The 19,253-nt window shown below is 35.9% G+C and overlaps 1 protein-coding gene across 1 annotated transcript in view; it reads right to left on the reverse strand.

The window, feature by feature from the left end:
- LOC126260400 (dynein axonemal heavy chain 7-like) overlaps window positions 1–18,723 on the reverse strand; it is a 166,951-nt gene extending 148,228 nt beyond the window's left edge. The window contains exons 1-3 of the mRNA XM_049957727.1: window positions 18,575–18,723; window positions 7,563–7,755; window positions 7,224–7,432 (exon numbers count right to left, since the gene is read on the reverse strand). Coding sequence (XP_049813684.1) covers window positions 7,224–7,432; window positions 7,563–7,755; window positions 18,575–18,723 — 551 coding nt within the window. The remainder of the gene's footprint in view (window positions 1–7,223; window positions 7,433–7,562; window positions 7,756–18,574) is intronic.
- Between the last annotated feature and the right edge of the window lie 530 nt (window positions 18,724–19,253).

Consider the following 19,253-nt stretch of genomic DNA (forward strand, 5'->3'; position numbering starts at 1 on the left):
CAAAAAGCAGCACTTCACTAGGTATTGACAAAATAACAAACACTTGCAAAACTTTCAAGATAATGAGTCAGAACATTCAATGTCTCGAGAATATAAGTGTTAGAATTAAAAGTCGCCATAAACAACTTTGTAGATATCTATAAGCAATTTGGAATTAGCATCTCATTATTGCCACAGTGTTTGTAAAAATGGTGGAGTATGCATATACATCAGAACTGGGCTGCACTATAAAGTTAGATCTGAAACATACTATCTAAATATTGAGAAACATTATAGAGCTAACATCTGAGGAGAAGCATAAAAATCTAATTGTCATATCAATATACAGGTAACCACTAGGTGAAAAAACAATTTTTTTTAAATTTGGAAGCAGTGGTAAAGTTTTTGTACAATAATGAAGTGAACTTATTACTATGTAGGGATTTTAACATTGAAAGTGAAGAAAAAATGCAGCTTTTGAGTATCCTAAACGGCTTTCACATGAAACCACTCTTCACAGACCCCACTAGAATAACAGAGTCATCTTCGTCCCTATTAGATAATGTCTTAACAAATATCGAAAATGATCTTACTGAGACACAAAACATAAACTTAAGTCTTTCAGACCACAACACACTAGTAACATGCATAAATTCTTCTGTACCTGAGATAGTGAAATACAAGTGGGAATGTAAAAGGCACTTCTACTCAGAAAAGGTTAATAGTTTTATTCATTCATCAGCAAAAGAAACCTGGGAAGACGTGTACTCAAAATCACCAACTGATGAATCATTCAGTGCATTTTATAATACTTTCATGTCCACATTTGAGATGTGTTTTAGAAAAATCTGACAAGAATTGATGATTGAAATGATCGTTCTGGTAATTCTATCACAATCTGTTTATGGGTTGCTAAGCAACATATCAACTAGCTGACTATTCCGTGATTAAGATCTGTCATATTCAAACAGTAAATCAACTCAATTAGCATCTCATTATTGCCGCAGTGTTTGTAAAAATGGTGGAGTATGCATATACATCAGAACTGGGCTGCACTATAAAGTTAGATCTGAAACATACTATCTAAATATTGAGAAACATTATAGAGCTAACATCTGAGGAGAAGCATAAAAATCTAATTGTCATATCAATATACAGGTAACCACTAGGTGAAAAAACAATTTTTTTTAAATTTGGAAGCAGTGGTAAAGTTTTTGTACAATACTATCAGAGTATCCAGTCACAAGCTAAAACTTCTCAATCAATTGAGAAAAGACTACTAAGATGAACATTTTGCAGAATATGTTAAGACATATAAGAACATTTGTATGAAAGTAATTGAAACAGCCAAGACAATGCACAATGACAAGTAATCATAGGGTCAGCAAATAAGTCGAAAGCAATATGGAATATAGTAAAAAAGGAAACAAACAAAAGTGTTAAAAAGCAAGATGACATTATATTAACCCTAGGACAGCCAAGCCTTTTTTTCTAACTTGGATGCCCAAAGGAGGCCGGGGGGAGGGGATTCGGCGAGCCCACAGGTATTAAATAAGTTTACTGACAAAACATTATAACTTTCAAAATGGTTTATGTATTTTACCTAAGGCATTGGTTTATAAATGTTGTTAATTGTTATAAATATTGTATTGAGTGAATAAAAATTGACATATTAGAATACAAAATACAGATGTGTTCATATACAATAGACTGCTCTGAGTCCTCAACTTCAAGGCAAGAGACACACTTCACAATTTTTTCTGAATGTGTGTTACACACATGTTTATGACACTGTCCACAATACTGTTTTGGTTTCCTTAGATTGTTGTACTTCTGCTTCTTTGTTTCAGCTTTTCCTACACAAATATGGCACCGACCTCTCCCTGTAGGAGGCTGACGTGCTTCTCTTGTCCCTTCTTTGATTTTCTTTTGTAGAATAGTCTCCATTGATTGAACAATTTGTTTAGATAACCCTTTTGCATTGGCACTTCTTTCTTCTACCTGCAATTTCACTAGTTGCATCTCAGCTTGCAGAAGATAGAGTTTCAGTTTGTTGTGTTTCTTTTCATTCCACCTTGGATGTTGCTGGATGAATATGGTGGTTGCATTGATAGCACAAATGTCGATGAGAGAGTAAAATACAGACAGAGGCCATCTCTTTGTTACCCTCTTGCAGGTGTACATATGCGCCATTTGATCAATGGTATCAATTCCACCTTTAGTGGAATTATAATATGCATTTATCTTGGTTTTATTCTTCTCTCCTCCAACAGTGACTTTATCTTGATGCATTTTTGACAACATCAGTAAGTTTTTACTTGGTTTCGTTTTTGCTGTGTAGGACACCAAAGTTACTGGAGGCCTACGTGTTGGGAACTGCACTAACTCACTGCAAGTTTACAAGATAAATATCAGCTGACTGACATCAACAATCACTTCCTCTGAAAGTAAACTGATTGTTGTGAATATCAAGAATACCAACCAACAAGAAACTAACTTGTATTGTTGTAAAGATGAGAAATACGAAATCCTACTATGGGAAATTTTCTATAGCATGGAATTTGATAAAATATCCACAAACAATAACTCAAAGGAAATATGTAGTATGAAAATTACTTGGGCAATAGCAGGAGACATAAAAAAATTGTGGGTTCAACGAACCTTCCCCCCCCCCCCCCCTCCCCCCCTTAGGCGTCCTAGGGTTAAAAGATTATTGAGGTGTGTTACTCAGAAACGGGACTCTAGCAAATTACAAAAATGACTGTTCCATAAACACTCCCGTCAATCTGAGTAAAATATTTGCTAGTAATAGTAGTACCACAGTTCAAAGAGAGCAAAGTGTTAATTCAATATTGCTATGTCCCACAAACAAATTAGAAGATCTTAAGATAGCAAAAACAATGAAGAATAAAATGACCTATGGAATAGATGAGTTACCAGGTTCAGTCATAATTAAATGTGCTAGTGTCATAGCAGAACCCCTTTCACATATCATGAACATATCATTAACAGAAGGGGCATTCCCACAAAGATTAAAAATTTCAAAAATAAAACCATTGTATAAATATATGAAGTGGGAAACTATAGACCAATAGCTGTGTTATCTGTATTTTCAAAAATAATAGAGACTGTCATGAAAAATTAATTACAAATTACCTCGAAAAATTCAATTTTTAGCTGTAAACCAACATTCACAAAGGCGTGGGTTAAAAAAACAGCAATTACCCAATTCATCGAAAACATTGTAATAGGACTTGACAGAAATAACATTACAGTAGGAATAAAGTTGGACTTATCAAAGGCATTCGATAATGTTGATCATGATATCTTTCTAGACAAACTAGAAGCTATAGGTATACGAAGAGTTGCCTTAAAATGGTTTCAGTCATATCTGCACAATAGAAAACAGGTAGTAGAAATTATCTCAGCAAACAATAAAAACCAAAGCATTGTGTACAGATCGGACGTGCAGACTGTACCAATCGGAGTACCTCAGGATAGCGTTCTAGGACCTCTCTTATTTTTATATTTATCAATGATATCAAGATCCCAATCAGTGGTACGTACATAACTTTTTTTGCTGATGACACAAATATTGTTGTAACAGACATAAATAGGGTATATCCAACATCTGCAACCAGAGTTTTGGAATACATACAAAACTGGTTTGAACAGAAAAGGCTAACCTTAAATATGTCAAAACCTAATTATATACATTACAGGAAAACAAAGTCTCCTCATGTTGTTGTTGTTGTTGTGGTCTTCAGTCCTGAGACTGGTTTGATGCAGCTCTCCATGCTACTCTATTCTGTGCAAGCTTCTTCATCTCCCAGTACCTACTGCAACCTACATCCTTCTGAATCTGCTTAGTGTATTCATCTCTTGGTCTCTCTCTATGATTTTTACCCTCCACACTGCCCTCCAATGCTAAATTTGTGATCCCTTGATGCCTCAAAATGTGTCCTACCAACTGATCCCTTCTTCTAGTCAAGTTGTGCCACAAACTTCTCTTCTCCCCAATCCTATTCAATACCTCCTCATTAGTTACGTGACCTACCCACCTTATCTTCAGCATTCTTCTGTAGCACCACATTTCGAAAGCTTCTATTCTCTTCTTGTCCAAACTAGTTATCGTCCATGTTTCACTTCCATACATGGCTACACTCCATACAAATACTTTCAGAAACGACTTCCTGACACTTAAATCTATACTCGATGTTAACAAATTTCTCTTCTTCAGAAACGATTTCCTTGCCATTGCCAGTCTACATTTTATATCCTCTCTACTTTGACCATCATCAGTTATTTTACTCCCCAAATAGCAAAACTCCTTTACTACTTTAAGTGTCTCATTTCCTAATCTAATTCCCTCAGCATCACCCGACTTAATTCGACTACATTCCATTATCCTCATTTTGCTTTTGTTGATGTTCATCTTATATCCTCCTTTCAAGACACTGTCCATTCCGTTCAACTGCTCTTCCAAGTCCTTTGCTGTCTCTGACAGAATTACAATGTCATCGGCAAACCTCAAAGTTTTTACTTCTTCTCCATGAATTTTAATACCTACTCCGAATTTTTCTTTTGTTTCCTTTACTGCTTGCTCAATGTACAGATTGAATAACATCGGGGAGAGGCTACAACCCTGTCTCACTCCTTTCCCAACCACTGCTTCCCTTTCATACCCCTCGACTCTTATAACTGCCATCTGGTTTCTGTACAAATTGTAAATAGCCTTTCGCTCCGTGTATTTTACCCCTGCCACCTTCAGAATTTGAAAGAGAGTATTCCAGTTAACATTGTCAAAAGCTTTCTCTAAGTCTACAAATGCTAGAAACGTAGGTTTGCCTTTTCTTAATCTTTCTTCTAAGATAAGTCGTAAGGTTAGTATTGCCTCACGTGTTCCAACATTTCTACGGAATCCAAATTGATCTTCCCCGAGGTCCACTTCTACCAGTTTTTCCATTCATCTGTAAAGAATTCGCGTTAGTATTTTGCAGCTGTGACTTATTAAACTGATAGTTTGGTAATTTTCACATCCGTCAACACCTGCTTTCTTTGGGATTGGAATTATTATATTCTTCTTGAAGTCTGAGTGTATTTTGCCTGTCTCATACATCTTGCTCACCAGATGGTAGAGTTTTGTCATGACTGGCTCTCCCAAGGCCGTCAGTAGTTCTAATGGAATGTTGTCTACTCCCGGGGCCTTGTTTCGACTCACGTCTTTCAGTGCTCTGTCAAACTCTTCACGCAGTATCTTATCTCCCATTTCGTCTTCATCTACCCCCTCTTCCATTTCCATAATATTGTCCTCAAGTACATCGCCCTTGTATAAACCCTCTATATACTCCTTCCACCTTTCTGCCTTCCCTTCTTTGCTTAGAACTGGGTTGCCATCTGAGCTCTTGATATTCATACAAGTGGTTCTCTTCTCTCCAAAGGACTCTTTAATTTTCCGGTAGGCAGTATCTATCTTACCCCTAGTGAGACAAGCCTCTACATCCTTTCATTTGTCCTCTAGCCATCCCTGCTTAGCCATTTTGCACTTCCTGTCGATCTCATTTTTGAGACGTTTGTATTCCTGTTTGCCTGCTTCATTTACTGCATTTTTATATTTTCTCCTTTCATCAATTAAATTCAATATTTCTTCTGTTATGCAAGGATTTCTATCAGCCCACGTCTTTTTACCTACTTGATCGTCTGCTGCCTTCACTACTTCATCCCTCAGAGCTACCCATTCTTCTTCTACTGTATTTCTTTCCCCCATTCCTGTCAATTGTTCCCTTATGCTCTCCCTGAAACTCTCTACAACCTCTGGTTCTTTCAGTTTATCCAGGTCCCATCTCCTTAAATTCCCATCTTTTTGCAGTTTCTTCAGTTTTAATCTACAGTTCATACCAATAGATTGTGGTCAGAATGCACATCTACCCCTGGAAATGTTTTACAATTTGAAACCTGGTTCCTAAATCTCTGTCTTACCATTATATAATCTATCTGATACCTTTTAGTATCTCCAGGATTCTTCCAGGTATACAACCTTCTTTTATGATCCTTGAACCAAGTGTTAGCTATGATTAAGTCATGCTCTGTGCAAAATTCTACAAGGTGGCTTCCTCTTTCATTTCTTCCCCCCAATCCATATTCACCTACTATGTTTCCTTCTCTCCCTGTTCCTACTGACGAATTCCATTCACCAATGACTATTAAATTTTCGTCTCCCTTCACTACCTGAATAATTTCTTTTATCTCGTCATACATTTCATTTATTTCTTCATCATCTGCAGAGCTAGTTGGCATATAAACTTGTACTACTGTAGTAGGCGTGGGCTTTGTGTCTATCTTGGCCACAATAATGCGTTCACTATGCTGTTTGTAGTAGCTAACCCACACTCCTATTTTTTTATTCATTATTAAACCTACTTCTGCATTACCCCTATTTGATTTTGTATTTATAACCCTGTAATCACCTGACCAAAAGTCTTGTTCCTCCTGCCACCGAACTTCACTAATTCCCACTATATCTAACTTTAACCTATCCATTTCCCTTTTTAAATTTTCTAACCTACCTGCCCGATTAGGGGATCTGACATTCCACGCTCCAATCCGTAGAACGCCAGTTTTCTTTCTCCTGATAACGACGTCCTCTTGAGTAGTCTCCGCCCGGATATCCGAATGGAGGACTATTTTACCTCCAGAATATTTTACCCAAGAGGACGCCATCATCATTTAATCATACAGTAAAGCGGCATGTCCTCGGGAAAAATTACGGCTGTAGTTTCCCCTTGCTTTCAGCCGTTCGCAGTACCAGCACAGCAAGGCCATTTTGGTTAATGTTACAAGGCCAGATCAGTCAATCATCCAGACTGTTGCCCCTGCAACTACTGAAAAGGCTGCTGCCCCTCTTCAGGAACCACATGTTTGTCTGGCCTCTCAACAGATACCCCTCCATTGTGGTTGCACCTACGGTACGGCCATCTGTGTCGCTGAGGCACGCAAGCCTCCCCACCAACGGCAAGGTCCATGGTTCATGGGGGGTCTCATCATGATGTGAACCTCAAAATTCAAAATAAACAAATTTAACAGGTAGCTGGCACAAAATTCTTAGATGTGCAAATTGATGAAAATTTAGACTGGAAAGCCCACGTTCTCTACCTCACTAACAAGCAATTTAATCAGGAGGTCTCACCATTTTGACCCTCTATTAAGAAGCCTATTTGACAATATGCATCTCTCTAATCACTTACTTTCCATAAAATGTATTCCTTTCAGCTGTAGGAGGCCTTTTTACCATAGAACAACCATACATGAGTTTTGAGATGTCCATCATATCAAATATGTAATGGGGTGTTTTGGGAGTAGCAAAGAGACACGATTTTGCTGTTTGCCATATATCAATGGTAGCTGCAATCATGTTCTGCACAGTAGGCCACACTTCTTGTGTAAAACCATTTTGCTGTAACAAAAATAATCGACAATTTCTATTACATTCCATTATACAGATTAGTGAAGAAGTCTATATTGAGTCAACAATCAACATTTTGTCCATTACATTCATACCAGCTATTTTGCACAGTTTCTGATACCTTGAGAGCAATGAGAAGAATATTTGAGAATATTCTGGACAGTGTGTTTTCATTAAAAGTGTTAATTGAAAGTACATTGAAATGATGTAGCACACGAGAAGATATCTTGTGTTTGTTGGCTCCATCATTTTGTTGTGCAGCTACAAACATAACATCATTTAAAGTAATTTTGCTTGAATCTTGATAGTCATACCTGTGAAAAAGAAAGTAGATTAGATTATTAATTTTTACATTCTCAATGTATCAAACATGTGATCACATAAACAGATGAAACCAAAACTTTTATTTTTTGATAAATGTTTGAAGTGCATGAACTAAAACTGTGACAGTTGTCAAATAAGTGCAGTGTGTTTCTAAGATGGAACTAGAGATGCCTTATATCAATTTATTCTCATGTATTACATAAGTCAATCCCACTGTAATGACATCAGTTATTGAATGAAATATACAAAATGTGAGTGCTACAGTGTATGGTACAATTTAAAATCAAATAAAAAGGGAGTTGTGCTGAACATAAAATCAGAGACTTTGGGAGGATGTAATCACAAAATGATGGAAACTTAATACAGTATGTTGTGTACAGAATTGATTATTCACGGGAACCAGCTTATTCGCTTTTTCTTCTTCTTAAACATTGTTTCTAGTTTTTAATGTTTGTGTATAATTTTTAGGCCATTAGTTTTATCAGTGAGGTATGTGTAGGTACTTGATGGAAGACCCCTAGGATATCGTAAAGTTAATAATATTAATTAAAAAAGAAAGAAATGAAACACCAGTCAACCTGAAGAGTTGGCAAAGATGTTGATTATGAATGTGCAGTAAGGTGCAGAAAAACAAAAAAAAAGATTCATTGAATTATTTCTACAGTTTTATGTTTTTACACACTGTCTCTCATATGAAGGACAATGAAGATGCGCGATTTTAAATATGAAGTATTATGTGTTTTATGTATCATATGTGTGCATGAATAACATGAAATACAGTATCAAGTATTTTTTATTTGTTGATGTGAAGTGAAGATCATATAAGGAGGATTTTCTTGATTAGGACTAGTGCCAAGATTCTCGGCATCCACTGCCTGTAACTACAATTTAAATGTGAGCGAAGTCCGATAGCAAGAAAAAAATTCAAATAAGCACAGAACATTTCCAATAATGCAATTGTATTGTATCTCACAAAAATGTGTCTTCATATGCATTATCAATAGTATTTAAGAAATAGTAATTTATTATTTATTTTTAATTTTTTATTGCTTCAACACAACTGTTGACCTGTGTGCCAGGACTTCAGGGCACCGGTCATGAGTAGTGTTTGTTAAGTATTGTTACAGTATGAAATTTCTATGTCATTGTTATGAGTCATAAAACTAATTGTCTGTATTTTCTGTTTGCATGGATCATGATTGGGAGCAAGTATTGCAAAACGGCAAAAATTGAGGTGACATTTTGGAAAGGAATAAGAATTGGACCCAGGTCACCTAAAATTTTCCATAGTAAGCTGTTTTGTTAGGCGCAGCATAGGTAGGATGGTGACACAAGTTGCTTGCATTGTTACATGTGGTATCACCTGTTTTGATGTACACAAAAACCTTTTCCTCATTATTCCCTTCCTTCAATTTTATTTGTGAAAATTTTACAGAAATTTTTCAGTGTGATACTCATTGTCAATAAAACAAAGAACTGTGACACAATAGTTTGCACATCATAATAGATACAAGCATTGACATTACGTAAATTACGTTTAACAAGTGTAATAATTAGAATATGAAATTTTAACATTTTTGTGAAATTTCTACTTTTTGCTTATTCATGCAACATGGCAGAAAAATATATGTCCATTGTTGATAGTGATAGTGAAAACGCAATCAGCCAAGATGGCATAGAACTGTGTGATCAAACAATTGCATTGGAGAGCGATTTAAATATGAATTTTGACAACACGTTACAAACATCACTTGTTTGCAACACAAACATTAACTTTGAAAGTACTGCTGGCAGCAACCACAGTAGTACAACTAACTCTCTGCTATGGCAGTTATTATCTACATAAACATGAAATCAGATAGTATCAATACAAATTTCAGTGATATGAAACAAGATATGAACATGGTAAACAGCAACAAGACACTGTTACACAAGACGTAAATACAATGAAACAAGAACAAAAACAAGTATTCAGTGATTTGCAAGACACGGTCTCACTAAAGTTCATTGACTTAGCCAAAAATTTTCATACTGAAATCAAAGAAAAATGTAATGATATGAAAAACCAGGTAAAGCATGAAGTACTTTCTGACATTAACAGTAACATTACAGAGGTATAACAGAAGGTAGATTCTTTAAATGACCATCATGATCTAGTAGAGCAGCAGTTAAAGAAAATCACAGATGCAAACACAAACGTTGAAGCCACAAAAAACCAGTTGGTTTCGACCACTGTCGTTACAAACTAAATAAAGACTATGAAAGTGTGCCTCTAGCTGTAGAAGAGCTTACTTTAAGGGTAGCAACATTAGAAGTTAACTCTGCATGTGCTAAGAAGGAGACAGAGAAGATCAATGAAAATCTGAGTGGTATTATTAGTCAAGCTGAAGCAGGAACATTAGATAAGGGTAATATCATTGGACAGAAGTTAGTAACCAATTGTAAGATATACTCAGATTTAGTAGAATAGGGTATTCAGAAAAAAATGAAATGAAATTGTGAACAAGGTAAACATTAACCTACAAGCCACGGAAGATAGGATCCGCAATCTTTTAGAAGAAAATATTACGATCTCAAAATATGTATATAATACACAGGCTACAGCGAACAAACCACAACCTGTCAGTATTCATCCACAAATTGTCCCAAGTCCCACTGCAGGTATGATTGACAGTTAGAGAATGACAAATGTAAACATACCCACAATACCGGTACCTGAACAATTACCATCTGGAATTACAGGTAACTACAATGACAACATAAATACAACCTAAAATGCCACATGCCTATCAACTATTTCTGCAGATGAAGGTTTGCTGAGACAGTGACAGTTCCCACATTCACTAGGAAGGTAAAAGAATGGATCCTATACTATTTATCAGTGCTTTTCGTCATGTATTTCCACGCAACTGGATGGAAGTACAGAAAATCAGATTTGTCTTGGGATGTACGCAAAGTGATGTGCTTTTATGGGCAACTGAAGTGGCCACACATTGCAGCACTTATATCCAATTTGAACGACCTTTCCTCGACAAATACTGGCCTGTGGTGGTGCAAGAAAGACTCAGACACAAAGGTTTTCAACCCTACACCATTCAAGAGCAAATACATTACTCTTCGTGGATACTTTGAAAAATATCTGAACAAGACGTGCTACTGGATTAACCCAGTATCACAGGTACATGTGTTAGAAATTTTGAAAAGTCGTTTACCATTGCACATTAGAGAAAAATTAGTCACAATGCCAGAGCACGACACTGAATATTTTCTGTCAGTGCTTGATTCTATCAACTTAATTGATGAGGAAAGAGCTTTACCAAATAGAGCAACAGAAAATCAGGCACAACAACAACATACTTATGTAAATAAGTCAGTAGAACATGATCTAAACAGACAGCAAAGATGGTACACACAACAGCAATGTTACATACCCTGATGTAATGATACGGTAATGGGAATGAAAAAACCAAACAATTTAAAAGAAATTTTCAAAACAACAGGGGCAATTTCAATGCACGAGTGAATTACAATTCAGCATCACAAGGCCCTATGCCGAACATGAGTAGGAACAGTCAGCCACAGCAGTGGCTGATGTATGGAAACAATGCCATGCCTTACGCTGTACAACTGCCAACCTTTGGACACCAAAAAAACTGCACAGCAGCTAACGACACAAGTTGGTGAAGTACACACATAGTGCAACTCACTGAAATTACTCCAAGTAATTAACTAACTCATGATACGCTGTCAGAAAACACCAACCAGTCATAGTTAAGCCCCAGGCAATTTGACCTCTCAGGGACTGGGGGGGGGGGGGGGGGGGGAGGGGGGAACTACAAACATGCTTCATAAGGTTTGACAAACAAGGTGACATCAAGGATGATCTGTATCAGCATGAATTACATGTAGTGGTTAAAGTCAAGGAAGTAAAAATACAAGGAATCATTAAGGTGAAAATACGAGGGCCGTTCAGAAAGTAACCTCCGGTTGATTTAAAAAAATACATCAAGTTAAATACAAATATTTTAATATATACATCTTACAATTACATCTTTGCACTATTTTTCTACATAGTCTCCATAGCGATTGAGGCACTTATCGTATCTCTTCACAAGCTTTGAAATTCCTTCTGCATAAAAATCACCCGCTTGTGCCTGGAGCCAGCCTGTGACCGCATCTTTGAGCTCTTCGTCATCATCAAACCGCTGTGACCCGAGCCATAGACAACTCCGACATTGAGAAACGTCGATTTTCACGAACTTTTTCATCAACTGTCTGAACGAGTTCGTCAGTCACCAATGATGGTCTACCACTCCTCTCTTCATCATGAACGTTTTCTCGTCCACTTTTAAATAAACGTACCCATTCACGGACAACTCCTTCACTCATAACTCTTGGTCCGTACACGGCACAAAGCTCACGATGAATAGCTGCTGCAGAATATCCTTTGGCTGTAAAAAACCTTATGACAGCACGCACTTCACATTTGGCGGGGTTTTCTATTGCAGCACACATTTCAAACTGCCACAAAAACTAAACTAGCGCAGGTACGACGTTCACTCGACCACGGCTTGATGCCGACTGACCTGTTGAGTGTGTGAACGCACAGATGGCGTCGCTACTCCCCCCACAACCCGCACTGTGACCAATCGGAGGTTACTTTCTGAACCGCCCTCGTATTTAATATTGTCACACAGTTAATTTTAGATACAGGTTCAACTACCAACCTAATGCAAAATGCATTTTTTGTGAATTGAAGAAGAGATGCAAATTCCCAACATTTCTTGTCCAAAATTGCAAGGTGCAAACTACTAAAGGCAGTAAGACTAAATTGGTTAAGCATCAGGCACTTTTTCCATTACAAACTGAACATTTTAGAGTGAAGTGCAACTTTCTTTTAATTGACAAACTTATAATTAATTGCCTTATTGGCATGGACATGTTTAGAACTTACAAAACACAGATTGACATAGGTAATGGTAAATGCCACTTTTATATAAAGGATCACATCTTTTCTATTGACTTAGTCAAAGCACCTGATGAAAGTAACAAAAACAAACCAGAGTCAAATGCAGTAGCACAATATTCCTTTCCAGCTGTATATTTCACAAACAAATTTGATACTGAACAAAAAGCAAACAATGAGGTTAGTTACAAAATGGTAGAGCAGAAACTAAGCGCATCACAGGTACTAAATGAGATGTAACAACAAGAAATTTCGAACTTGTTATTTATGTCTTCCAATGTTTTCAGTAAGCATCTAGGAGTAATCAAAGACTATGAATATAAATTTGAAGTCTATACACACAAGACATTTTGTGTAATGTCATATCCTACTCACGGGAAAAATGAGAGGCAGTAAGGGAAGAGATCAATCATATGATTAAATGGGGACTTATAGAACCTACCTTTTCACCCTGTTGTAGTCCAATATTACCAGTAAGCAAACCAGATGGTTCTGTAAGATTAGTTCTCGATGCTACAGATATCAGTAAGATTATAGTACCAGTACACATAAGAACAGACAACTTGGACGCACAGCTTCTAAAGTTCTACAATATGAAATATTTCAGTATACTTAATCTCAAGATGTTCTACCAGCAAATAAAGTTCCACTAAGAAAGTAGAAAATATACAGTACTTGTTTATGGCGGCAGAAATTACGAATTCCGTATTCTACCTTTTGGATTGAACATTAGTGCAGGCATGTTTATATCTGCACTGGACAAGGTTTTAGGACTAGAGTTGCTTAGTAAAGTCACTGTTTATGTAAATGACATGCTAATAGCTCCACCCACTTGGTTAGAACATATCAGGCTCATTGACAGGTTCTTCAACGATTTGTAGATTACGGAGTAACAGCTAGTTTAAAAAAGTCTAGTTTTGGAAAGGAGCAAGTCAAACTTTTAGGACATGTTGTGACAGAACAAAGTATATTACCTCATCCAAAAAAACTTTATGCCATACATAGGGGGTGTCCAGCTCCAAGGGATAAAAAACAACAAAAAGCCACAACAACTGATGAACAGTGATGAATTGCTCAGCTTGTTACAAAAAAATAAGCTTTGGTTATGGGATGATAAGTGTCAAGAGGACTTTAATAACATTAAGCAGGCATTAGTCTATGCAAAAATTCTGAGCCACTCGCACATGTGCAAGGATTTTTGTCTATGCACAGATGCCTCATCTCAAGGGCTAGAGGCATGTTTGTTCCAGATGCGAGAAGAAGAAGGTAAAGAAGTATTTAAGGCCATCAGTTTTGCTAGTCAGACAGTATCAGAAGCAGAAAGATCTTACTCTATGTCAGAATTGGAAAGTTTAGCTGTAATATGGACATTTAAAAAGTTCAAATATTTTTTGTGGGGCAAGAATACCAAAGTTTACTGTGACCATCAGTCACTGTTATTTCTTTTAACATGTAGACTATTGGATAGTAAATTAGTTAGGTGGTGTCTGTATTTACAAGAATTCAATTTCGAAATAATTTAAATTAAAAGAAAAAAAAATGTTATTGCAGATGCCTTGTCTAGGCTACTTCAATTTTTAGAGGCATTGAGTGAATTAACAGAGCAAGAAGCAGAAATCAAAATGTTATTAATGCAAGGTACAGCACAACAATCTGATTACCACAAGTTTTGCAAGCAAATGAAAATTATGCAACAGCAAGATCATAGATGGAGTAAAGCCATGCAAAACCTTATGCAAGGTGAAGGTGGAAAGGTAAGTAAATGGTATCAGGAGTAGAAGGAAGTTTTTTCATAGGAAACATTAAAATCTGATCAATGGTGTGTGTGTGTGTGTGTGTGTGTGTGTGTGTGTGTGTGTGTGTGTGTGTGTGTGTGTATTCCTAAAGATTATATCGACAAATTTATAAGACATACACATGAAGTATGGGGACATTGTTGAGTGAGCAAATGTATTGCAAAAATTCATCTACTTTATTAGTTTCAATATTTGGAAAGTTGATTGCTACAGGTATTAAGAAAGTGTCCAATATCTCAAAAATCAAAACAGTCCAATGTGTCAAAACATAATGAGCTACACCCAACACTCACAAAAACCCTCTAGATATAGTATTGCTGGACATAGCTGGTCCATATCCAAAAAGTGTAGGTGGAGTAAGATACATTGTAGCATTATATGATAGTTTCCTCGAAACATATCATAATAATGCCGTTAAAAATGCAACAGCAACAAATATCAGAAAGAGGACGGAAGGAGACTATTTGAGAAGAGTAGGTAAACCAGAGGTACTACTAACTGATAATGCTTCATATTTCATTGCACTAAAGAGCAAACAAGTTATGACCTATAAAGCACGTATTAGTAAGTCTTTTTCACCCAGACGCAAGCCCCATAGAATGAGTCTTTAAAGAATTTAACTGGTTTATTAGGACATACACCCCTGACAAACACACGCTAAGGGTACAACATGTAACTCCTTTCATGCAAGTTGTCAAGAACCTTCCACATTCTACAACAGGTTTCACACCTAAAAAATTGATGTTCTGAACACAGCAAACGAATGAGTGGGAGTCGCCCATACCAAAGGTACCCACTACAGAAATGACACTAAAAGATAAAATCTAGCAAGCCATGTTTATGCTAGAAAACAGGGCCAAGTATAGAAGGAAAATTTATAACAAGAAAGTGAAACGTGTAACACAATTTTTTGAAGGGCAATGAGTCCTCTTACAGTTGCACCTTAAATTGGCAAAATTTGGGAAACTAAATAAGAAGTGGCAATTACTCTATTCAGAATCAATGTAATTTCCAAAATACCATACCCTGAGACATACAGATTAGCCTACGAGGAATCAGGGAAAGACAAGCGTCTCCACCCTCACAAAGATATAAAAGCCTTTATAGAATGATTGAGTGTGGTAACATTTTCTTTTTAAATCACAGTTTAATTGTACATAGTGTACATAATTCTAAGTGTAATTTTTCTTCTGGAGTGTATTTTAAGATAAAGTAATGTGTATAGCCATAAGTAATTCTTTTGACTTGTACACTTAGGCATAAAAATTAACAGTAATGAGAAGTAACACACTGCTTCATGCCAAGCAAAGGTATAAATGAAATAAGCTTGAGGCTCAGCTGTTGCCTATCACTACACGCTGATGTCACTAGAAGGAGAGGAGGCATTGACTTGTGTGCATACATGATATACTGGTAAAAGGCGCAAGCAAAATAGGAATGCAATATGTACCTAAACTAAATACAAAGTAAATGAAAATACCTTACAAATACATTTACTGTCTAAGAACTAAGGAACCTATTGATATATGTACACAGAGATTTAATTAAATACTAAGCTATATACAACATATTTACAACCAAAAGAAAGCATTATGAAAAACTATATGAGACGGGTAAGCTAAGGACTAATGACAAAATACCATTAGAGTTGTTAAATAATTTTCTTTGCAGAGTAAATGACCATAATGGGTAACAGAACAAATGAATGTCTATGAATTTAAACAAAGAATGGAAATATCTGTGGAAATATGCACTGATCAAATATATCAGTGTCCACCAAGCTATGTAATGCAATTAATTTTAAGTTAGTTTTAAGTTTTTTCTTTCAGTGACCAGTGCATTGTCATGGTGTGGAAGAAGAGAATTATGTCAAGAGTAACAGGTACCAAATGAAGAACTGGGCCACAGCTCGGGTAAACAATTTAGTTATAAGGATAATTATACAAATGTCATAAGGCAAATGAAAAATGAAAATATGCATTGTTGCAGTATATAGCCATGACATTTACCAGTACCTATTCACTGCAGATTACATGTAAGCATTTAAGGATGTGATTTTTACAAAATCTATTTAAATTTTTATCATGTCACATGAAAGCATAAATAACGACATTTCCAAGTATGTGAGAAAGATAAGTCTATGACAGTTGAAACTCCATATTTAACACTAAGCTATATGTGAATGTAAGTAAACTGCACCAGTGCATTAACAATATGATAGTACATGAATGATTAGTTAGTACACATCACTTCCATGAAATAAAAGTTCCTTGGGAACTAGTCCATGACTGCACGAGTAACATTTCCTCATAAGATCCTTGAACCAGTAGATGAGTATTTCCTTTCTTCCCTCCCAAACAAAGAAGGCGGCACCAACCATAGTTAGGCTAACAATGGGTAATGTTTTAGTCCTATTTCAAATGTTGTTCTCCCTTCTGTACCTAAGGAAGAAAGAAGCTCCCATAAGCGATAAAAATTGGAGTATAAATATATCATATGCTTGTATTGTACCATAACAATGAGCTGTGTAATTAATCTGAATATGTGATGTGAACAAAGTTAAGTTAGAACTAACAAACAAACTGTAGTAACAGAACCCAGTTAATGAAAACGGCTGACATTCCATCCATCACTTATACTATGAACATAGATTTCTTAAGTTTTAAAATGTCACAAATTTTTCATTAACTCAGTACTGTTACTGCAGTTTGTTTGTTAGTTTTAACTTATCTTCATTCACATGACATATAGAAATTAATTACATAACACATTATTATGATACAGTAAAAGCATATGATACATTTACACTGCATTTTATAGACAGGCTTTTATCACTTATGGGAGCTCATTTCTTCCTTAGATAGAGGATGGAGAAAAACATTCAAAATACAACTAACTATGCTTGGCACAGTCTTCTTTGTTTGGGAGGGAAGAAAGGAAATACTCATCTACCGGTTCATTCTGCCTTGTATTCAGCAGTCACCCAGCTGGAGTATGCCTAAGACCTTATCCCTGAGTTGTATTTATGTTCACTATCACTTGGAAGCTTTCACCAGATGTGCTTATGATAGTCAAACAGTATCACATGTGAAATAAATAACAGCAACTCTAGAGGTCACTGAACAGAACTGTCTAAGATGAAATTAATATTCAAATCTTCATGTACAATCACTTTCTAGTTATATCTACTATGTACTTTAATAGCATCTCTACCTTCTTAATGATGATTAAAACATTGGGTTTTCTGGGCTGTACACTGTTGTAACCATTTCTTTACATACTTCCAGCTCTATTACTGAAGTATAACACACAAAGAGCTTCTCAGTGAAGTACTCATTTAAGTCTTTGACCTGGAACTTTATTCCATTTTTGAGTACATTAGCACTCTATCTTTCTTTATATTACATCCACAGTAATGTGATTCTAGTTTGTATCCATTTTGGTTCATCTGTTCAGTTTCTGTGTCTTCTAAATACCTGTATCTTTAGAGTTTTCAACTTACAGTATGCGAAACTCCTGTTGATGCACAAGGTCACTTTTAACAAATTATTTGTCAATGCCTACATACAGCAATGCTCACACACTTTGTTGCTGAAGTGATTTACCTTGGATGGCTATGACTACCACCAACTCTTGCATCCTGTTAATGTCTACATTGATCAGAATATATTACAAATAACTTCTTTGGTGACAATAGTCAATAAATGTCTAAAGGTGGCCTTGTAAGCCAAAAACTAGTCAAAACAATAAAAGTGATATTGTAGAACAAAAGCAAACTAGAGCTTTTCATTTATTAATTCCAACTCTACTTTAAATGATAATAACCAAACAATTATGCCACAGGGCATAGTTTTTCATCAACTACTCTGGCTAAATAACACAATGAGGTAAAATGCAAGAGGAAACATCAAACTGCAGTAATGGGTCAAGACTTAGGATTTGACACCAGTATGAGATCAGTACAGAAAAATGACCAATTAATCCAGTCAGTGCACTTTTAAGATATGAAGTTTAACTGTATGAGCTTCCTTAAAGGACATTTCTTACCAGAATTCATACTCCAGGAAATATCTCAAAAGTTCCAGAGGAGGCTGTGCACCAAGTGGTTCAGGATCTACAATATTCATGTTGTCTATTAAAATGACCATCCTTTTATTATCTGGTGCACTGAATTTGCCTTTTGTTTCCTTCACCATTTTTGAAACTACTATGGACTGTGGAAAGATAAGTATGTGATTAAGCTTCAAACGAAGTTAATTTTAAGCTTATAATATTAAGTATTTCACATGTTATTATATTGTCACCCAAGTATTTCAGCATCAAAAAATACCACTTAATTTAAGACACTTCATACTGTATTCTTAAAATTCTTATCTTATAGCTTGAACTTCTGTAAATTAGCATAGACATGTATTGCAGCGTCAGATCGTATATCTTTAGCTGTGGAGAAGGAGTATGACATTTTACTTATTCCTGATTTCATTTGCATGGTGGAAATAATTTTCCTTAAATAATGTCATGTTTTTGGGCATGATGAAAATTAGTTAAAATGTATAGAGAAGGACAACACAGTATCTTACAATGTTTTAATAGTATAACAGATAATACTTAACTTCCTCAAGAAAAAAGTTTAGATCTTACAACTATTTCAAACTAAGAAAGGTATAATTAATCTTCTTGTGCTCTGATTATTGAACTGGATAGTTCAGGCACACTGAATTCCAAA

This window comes from Schistocerca nitens, chromosome 5 (assembly GCF_023898315.1).
Source record: "Schistocerca nitens isolate TAMUIC-IGC-003100 chromosome 5, iqSchNite1.1, whole genome shotgun sequence".
NCBI lineage: Eukaryota > Metazoa > Arthropoda > Insecta > Orthoptera > Acrididae > Schistocerca > Schistocerca nitens.